Consider the following 8,590-nt stretch of genomic DNA (forward strand, 5'->3'; position numbering starts at 1 on the left):
TTTTCCACATAATGTTACATTAGCCTTATTCTAAATAGTTTCCCCCCCCTCAATTGACACACAATACCCCATAATGACAAAGCAAAAACTGGTTTTTAGAAATGTTTGCAAATATTATTTTAATACACTGAAATATCACATTTACTTAAGTATTCAGACCCTTTACTCAGTACTTTGTTGAAGCACCTTGGGCAGCAATTACAGCCTCAAGTCTACTTGGGTATGACACTACAAGCTTGGCACACCTTTATTTGGGGAGTTTCTTCCATGCTTCTCAGCAGATCCTCTCAAGCGCTATCAGGTTGGATGGGGTGCGTCGCTGCAGCTATTTTCAGGTCTCTCCAGAGATTTTCGATCGGGTTCAAGTCCGGGCTCTGGGTGGGCTACTCATAAGTCAAGGGGTCTGAATACTTCCCGAATGCACTGTATATAGGCAGGTGTGTACCTTTCCAAATCATGTCCAAGCAATTGAATTTACCACAGGTGTAGTAAACTCCAATCAAGCTGTAGAAACATCTCAAGGATGATCAATGTAAACAGGATGCACCTGAGCTCAATTTCAAGTCTCATAGCAGAGGGTCTGAATACTTATGTTAATATGTGGAAAAAGTCAAGGGGTCTGAATGCACCAAGTTGTAATATGGCTTTTTTCCCCAGTGATTTTACACACACACCATTACTGGTTGCATAGCCTAGGCCCTATGGCCTAGGCTATTGTCTTTGTGGATGCCGCATCAGCTGTAATTCAACAATCAACACATGGATAAACATTCAATTGACCACATTTAACAATTTCATGTGTGATACTCTGGGATTCCTTTATTTTTTTAAATGGTTTAAACTGTACAAATGCTTTCAACACAAAATCTATCAAATATATCTATGTAGCCACACTCCCGAGTGGTGCAGCGGTCTAAGTCACTGCATCTCAGCGCTAGAGGCGTCACTACAGACACCCTGGTTCGAATCCAGGCTGTATCACAACCAGAAGTGATTGGGAGTCCCATAAGGTGGCGCACAACTGGCACAGCGTCGTCCAGGTTTGGCTGGTGTAGGCCGTCACTGTAAATAAGAGTTTGTTCTTAACTGACTTACCTGGTTAAATAAAATATTTTTTTAAAGTTACACTTTCCATGTTACCTCAGTTTACCACAAAACGGCGCTATTGTCAAGGAAACAGTTGGATGGGACTAAATACTGTATTACTTTACCCCACAGGCTATATAGCAGCAACATTTTAAGTATATATATCACCATATGTGAAACATATGATAGTAAGAAACCCCATTTGTATTGATAGAGAAATACAGGATAGTATGGAAGGGGTTCTTTACAGTTGTATTTCAGTGCAGGAGATTGGCCAAACAATCAGATCACATACAGACAGCATCCAGACTTCACATGCGGAATGATATTATGGATGGCTCTCACAGCCAAACATGTATACATGTCCTTCACAAGGTCAATCCGCTATACATGTATTTACAATAAAGCATTTTCAGGTCTGATCATCAACAAGAAGCTTTGCTTTTCACTTCACACGATAAACTTCTGAATTCAAACACTAATGTTCTTAAATGCATTTTGATTGGATGATTGAGTAAATAGTAGAACTGAAATAGTCTCCTGTGGGTATTATATGTTGATTCTTCAAATACCCCCTTTTTCGAAATTAAGCATGATTGGCATGTTTCTACTGGTCATTGTTTACATACACGACTGGTCTCCTGGTGTTCATAAACATTCTAACAGACAGAAGCAGGACATAAAATGCTGCTCCGCTACAATGCAGCGGCCCCAGAACTGACCAGAGTTTTTAGATCTGACATTACTTCCTGAGGAGGATACACAGGGGACGAATCAGGAGTTGGTTTTAAAAATGACAATTTAAAAGTAAACAATGATTAGAGGTATCAAATAATTATGCAAGCAGCAAATCATAATTTTGGCCCGTAGAAGAATCAAATCAAAACGTGAAATCAAAAGTCCCTTAAAGATGTCGCAGTTACAGAAAGGAGGAAATATTAAAAGAAATGACATTATGTTGAACAGATGTGGAGACAAACGTATAGGGTGGTCTGAGGGTAGGCAATGTGGGGGGGATTGGAAGTTGAGGGTTTGTCTATAGAGAGCTAGGGTACTGAGGAGATAGGTGGTTTTTGGTGTATGGGAATGTAAAGAATACGCTAGAGGACTCTGTGTTGGGGGCTGGAGAAGGTTGAAGTGAAGCAAGGTTCTGGGTGTACAGGGAGACGGGGTACCGTGGATGGTTTTGGGTCTTGTTAGGTGTTGGGCGTTCTAGGTGCACAAGCAGAAGGTTACAGTGATTTCTAGGACTAAATGGATGTTGTGTGGAGCATGTGGGATAATACGAGGGCTCTACAGGAGACGCGGGTTCTAGGTGTAGGGGGATGAAGGGTACTGAGGATGCCACCAGTCCATCAGTCTCATGCTGTGTACAGGGTCCAGCACCACCTGTGTCCCCCCCTGCTCCCCTTTCCTCCTCCCCTGCTGGAGGGGAGAGTCCTGGAACACCAGACACACTCTGTGGTGACGCATGTCCGCGTTCACATTGATGTTAAACTGGAGGGGGAACAGAGAGACAGAGTGGGTTAGACAGGAAGGAGGCACAGGTCCCCTCTCCTAAAACAGACCCACTATGAGTTACAACCACATTATGTGACTTTAACAATGCAACTTCATGGATGGAGAGAGTCTTTACAGAGTAAAAACCAGGATGAGTGAGTGGTGTACTGACCAGGGAAAGGGTCATCCCCATGACAATTGAGGTGAAGATGAAGTTGAGGGTGGTGACCTGCAGCAGGTAGCAGTCTGAGTCTGGGTTGGCATGGACCTCCTCATACTGACGGGGCAGCAGCAGACCCCGGGTGGCACTGCCAGCCTTACACCTCATCGCCTAGAGGAGAGACACACAAACTATGGTATCCTTCATTACAATGAAATGTTTTACTTCAAATTTAAAGTAAACATGTTTCACTAGTGTACTTCAGACAGTTCGGCATGAATACATACCGGCTTCACAAACTTGAAGTTGAACTCCCACATGGGCTCAGGTCGAGTACCCACAACCTTATTGACCCAGAACAACAGACACTGCAGAGGAGAAAACAGGTAAAACATCTCTTAGCATTGGATTGCACAAGTGTCAAGTGCACATTAAAGCCAGAACTTGATGGATCAGGATTAGTGAGTTATAGTACAGATCAATTGATCAGACCCTCTCAGGATCCGAATAAGGTGAGAACCTCAAAAAACTCCACACACCATACCATATGGCACAACCGCTAGCCTGTTGCCATCTTGATTCTTTACCTTGGAGTTAAGTAGCGTGGTGGGCGGGGACTCGGGGAGGGCGGGGCTTAGGGAGACACGTGAGCTGAATGGCTCATACAGATGGAAGAGGGAGCGAATCACACGAGCCCGTAGACAACGCTTCCTTGCTATGGAGTCTGGCTGCAGACGGAATGGCAGGTAAGCATCCAGACTGTAGTGTCTATAGGAGAGGGAGAGGAGAGAGGGAGAGAAAGAGGTGAAAGTAAGAGGAGAGAGAGGGAGAGACAGGGAGACAAAATACGTAAATAAGAAAACTAGGCTACTTCTCTTAGGGGCCAGTTGCCAAGGGCAATGCGCATCTGATTTTCCAGGATTCAAGTCTTATCAAGAGCCCACCTAAAATATAGGTTGTGGCAATGAAAAGGTCTAACCCTACCTTTTGTAAAGTCTGGTCCAGAAGGCAGCAGTGCAGGTGACGGTCCAGGCGTTTCTGCAAATCAGAGCAAACGTACACACATCCTCTGGGCGGATATAAGAAGCCAGCACCAGCCAGATATCCACTGTGTAGTCCTCCCCATCACTGCACTCACTACACTCTGGGAAAACAGATAAGACAGTCAAACGATGGGCTGTGTTTTATTCAGAAAAGTTGTTCACTCCTATCCATTCTTGTTCACGTACGGACCTGAAATGACTGGATAGGTGAAACAATAGCTCCAAGTAGGCCTAGTTTACAGCTCATTGCTATCACCTACCCAGTTACACTGTAATATCAGTTAACATGGACAGAGGGAAGGGAGCAACCCTCTGGAATGAGACGCAGCCCTCAACTCTAAAATGCATGACCAGATGCGGTGTACCTTTCCTTCTCTTGTTTTTCTTCTTGCGTGCCTCTTTAGGCTCGTTCACTCCATCCTCCCCGGGGTCGAGGTCGTCGCTACTCTCAAGGGCGTCTCCGGTGAGGCTGGACACTGACGACAACACCTCCTGTAGGGAACCCTGCGACGCCTCCAGTCCACACAACAACTTCACTGCAGGACAAGCACAGTGGAAAGTTAGTAAGCTCAATAATGTGGTTTATCGATGTATTGCTGTGTGTGTAGAATAGACATGCCCAAGCATTTTGATTGATGATCTTACCTTCTTTTTCAACTGCATTGGCAACAGCCTTTTTCACCCTCCCTGACTTCACAACGGCTGGGTCAGCATTGGCAAAATCAGCGACAGTCACTGCAAGAGAGGGGAGAATATGCGGTTTACCAAGAGCTCAATAGCATAGGGTGCATCTCAATAGTACTAAACAACTTCTTTCTCCCCTCATGCCTTTTCCTTTTGTCTGTAGTGACCTGAAAACACTGGTTAGGTATTATGTAAGACACCTTTGGCTTGTTCGACACTGCAGGCAACTGCCTACTGACTGATTAACAAATCCCTTTGCATTATAAATAACTACTTGTCGATCAGTCAGTCAATCAGTCACAATTTACCCAAAATGCATCATGTATTTGATAGGCTCAAACATTACTTTTCTTTGTGCTCATTTCAGTGCAAAGACGGTAAGCAACCGACTGTAGACAAAAGTCAAGCAGTCAAGTCAGGGGAGCGGTGCATCTGCGACAGCAGAACGTCAGACACGTCATCAACATCAAGGCTCAATGCATGGCAGCTCCAATTTCCCAATTCATCTTTTCGGAGTTCCCAGTTGTCTTGAAAGCACCAAGTACGCAAGCCGATGGTCACCGGCTTGATAAAAGTGATCCGCTCGAAAACGCCCTTTCACTTTTCTCAGAACACAGCAGAGAAAGGAATACAATGAGAAGTTTAACTACACTCAGTGGTGTGTATTCATGGATTTATTTATTTATCCATCCTTTGTTTAACTTCTTTGGGATAGGGGGCAGTATTTTCACGGCCGGATAAAAAAATGTACCCGATTTAATCTGGTTACTACTCCTGCCCAGAAACTAGAATATGCATATAATTAGTAGATTTGGATAGAAAACACTCTAAAGTTTCTAAAACTGTTTGAATGGTGTCTGTGAGTATAACAGAACTCATATGGCAGGCCAAAACCTGAGAAGATTCCATACAGGAAGTGCCCTGTCTGACAATTTGTTGTCCTTCTGTTGCATCTCTATCGACATTACAGCATCTGTGCTGTAACGTGACACTTTCTAAGGCTTCCATTGGCTCTCTAAAGCCACCAGGAAGTGGAATGGGGTGTCTGCTGTCTCTGGGCAAAGTACAGCAGCTCTGTTTGTGAGTGGTCAGCCTGGGGACAGTGAGACTGGAGATGCGCGGTCACGAGACTACTCCATTTTTTTCTTTCAGCGTTTGAATGAATACAGCGTTGCCCGGTTGGAATATTATTGCTATTTTACGAGAAAAATAGCATAAAAATTTATTTTAAACAGCGTTTGACATGCTTCTAAGTACGGTAATGGAATATTTTGAATTTTTTTGTCACGAAATGCACTCGCGCGTCACCCTTCGTATAGTGACCTGAACGCAAGAACAAAACGGCACTATTTGAATATAACTATGGATTATTTGGAACCAAAACAACATTTGTTGTTGAAGTAGAAGGCCTGGGAGTGCATTCTGACGAAGAACAGCAAAGGTAATCCAATTTTTCTAATAGTAATTCTGCGTTTAGTGAGCCCCAAACTTGGTGGGTGTCAAATTAGCTAGCCTGTGATGGCCGAGCTATGTACTCAGAATATTGCAAAATGTGCTTTCGCCGAAAAGCTATTTTAAAATCGGACATAGCGATTGCATAAAGGAGTTCGGTATCTATAATTCTTAAAATAATTGTTATGTATTTTGTCAACGTTTATCATGAGTAATTTAGTAAATTCACCGGAAGTTTTCGGTGGGTATGCTATTTCTGAACATCACATGCTAATGTAAAAAGCTGTTTTTTTATATAAATATGAACTTGATTGAACAAAACATGCATGTATTGTATAACATAATGTCCTAGGAGTGTCATCTGATGAAGATCATCAAAGGTTAGTGCTGCATTTAGCTGTGGTTTGGGTTTATCTGACATATATGCTTGCTTGGAAAATGGCTGTGTGATTATTTGTGTCTATGTACTCTCCTAACATAATCTAATGTTTTGCTTTGCGCTGTAAAGCCTTTTTGAAATCAGACAATGTGGTTAGATTAACGAGAGTCTTATCTTTAAAATGGTATAAAATAGTTGATTGTTTGAGAAAATTGAATTGTGGTATTTTAGTTGGTTTTGTATTTCGCGCCGTGCGATGCCATTGGCTGTTGGCTAGGGGTTCCGCAGGCGGAACGTCTGTCCTCAACAGGTTATTAACTATGCAAGTCAGTTAAGAACAAATTCTTATTTACAATGACGGCCTACACTGGTCAAACCCGGACGACGCTGGGCCATTTGTGCACCGCCCTATAGGACTCCCAATCACAGCCGGTTGTGATGCAGCCTGGGTGTCTGTGGTGATGCCTCTAGCACTGAGATGCAGTGTCTTAGACCGCTGTGCCATTCAGGAGCCCCATGGGAAGCCAGGCTTCCCCAAATATTTGACCAATAAAAATGAGCTAACCATAAATTAATATATTGTGCCACTGGTCTGAGACAATTCAAGTTCAATATGTAGCTTAGATGAAACCTAGTAGGCTCACGTTAACTAGCTAACTTATGTGGTTAATTTTAACCCATGCGAGGAAGTTAGGCAACCTAGCTAAAATGCTTGCTAGCCTATGAAAATGAAAACTAAAAGCTTACTGTATAACAGAGCCATAGCCCATTTTGCCAACATGTAAGAGAGGAGGATGGCATTCAACAAGTCTACAAGTAGGGTGAGTGAATTTTAGTTTTTTTCTTACATCTACACACTGACAAATCAGTACCATGGACAGCCACATGATATTTAGCAACATTGATTTGACTAAATTGTTTTTGGTATCTGTAAGTTGGTTTTCAGTGTATTAAACTAAGCATATATAGTCTTGTTGATTTTATTTAAAATGTTTAATTTGAAATGGTGCTGGAATAGCAGAGGCAGTGCTCTGTTGTCTTTGTGCTGACTTGCACTAACTGGTTATAAATCAGTATATGTTTTAGTGAACTGTCAAACATTAACTTGCTAGACCATGCTGCAGGTCATAACTTTCTTAGGTGTAATATTTGCTTTGTGAACTTAACCTGAGAAGTTTCTCTCTGGTTTTGGGATTAAAAACTTTGTATTTGAATTCATAAGTTATAGAGCAAACGCAAATATACCAACATAGGTTGTAATATGACTTTTTTAAATTGACTCGGCTTCCCCAGTGATTTCACCCACGAACCCCTACTGACTAACGTTAGCTACACTGCGATGCGCCTCTGATGGGTTGCCTGACATCCATCAAAAATAGGCCTACATACCTTTCTGATATTGCAAGCCGTCTGAATGCATGCAATTATTATTATTTAATCAATGATGGTAATAGAATCGGGTAGTTTGATTTTTGTCCTCGAGGATCAACCCAATACGTGCACCACTGAAAGCCGATGTCCGGGTCAAAGACTTCGCTTTGGCGAGCTAGCTACCTGACTCGGAGCAGATGTCCCCGGGCCAAAATTTCAGCCGTTTTCGGTTCCCTTTCTTGGGCATGACGGTAAGAAGGGTCTGTGGCCACTTATTGAGGCTGTGTGTCCTGCCATGTCTCTATGACAAGCAGAGGTAACGAGAAAAAGGTGGGACAGCAATCGAAAAATGTTCCTCCAGGATCTTCAGCCATCATGGGACTGATTCAAATGAGTTTACGTACATTAAATAACGCGAGACTTCCTTCGTTTCAGTTGTCAACGACAAGCTCATCCTTATCAAATTTGATTGGACAAGAGTGGTCATTCAGCCAATCAGATTTGTCGGTTCCCCTGAATGAAGACAGATATGTTAAAGAAAGGAGGAGATAGGAATCCCATTGGGAATTAATGGAGGAACTATAACGCCTCACCAGCAGACTGTCGAACAATCATGTAATCGTCACGCAATCCCTTATCAAAATCAGGGTATAATGCCGCGTTCACAACAACTGGGAACTCGGAAATCTCTGACCTAAGTGCGTTCAAACAACTGTGAACTTGGAAAAAAACTAGCTCTGACTGGGAAAAATAGTTTTGAACGGTCATCCAAATAACAATTCAGCCTCGGGAATTCGGACCTCTTTCTAGACTTGAAGATTACTAACGTTATGATTTGACCACGTATTTTTCCAAGGTTCCAGTTGTCTTGAACGCACCAAATGTTGAAAACCCTGCCTATTCCTCGAAAGTACG

General features: G+C 42.8%; 1 protein-coding gene across 1 annotated transcript; it reads right to left on the reverse strand.

Moving 5' to 3' along the window:
• Positions 1–1,319: 1,319 nt before the first annotated feature.
• On the reverse strand, positions 1,320–8,089 carry tmem183a (transmembrane protein 183A). The gene is made up of 8 exons (XM_014166985.2): positions 7,859–8,089; positions 4,435–4,524; positions 4,155–4,325; positions 3,731–3,890; positions 3,334–3,514; positions 3,034–3,114; positions 2,759–2,917; positions 1,320–2,583 (listed from the first exon to the last, which is right to left on the reverse strand). Exons 1-8 carry the CDS (start codon positions 7,920–7,922, stop codon positions 2,398–2,400), a joined length of 1,092 nt encoding a protein of 363 aa, XP_014022460.1. The 5' UTR covers positions 7,923–8,089; the 3' UTR covers positions 1,320–2,397.
• Between the last annotated feature and the right edge of the window lie 501 nt (positions 8,090–8,590).

The sequence above is a fragment of the Salmo salar genome, chromosome ssa22 (assembly GCF_905237065.1).
Source record: "Salmo salar chromosome ssa22, Ssal_v3.1, whole genome shotgun sequence".
Lineage (NCBI taxonomy): Eukaryota > Metazoa > Chordata > Actinopteri > Salmoniformes > Salmonidae > Salmo > Salmo salar.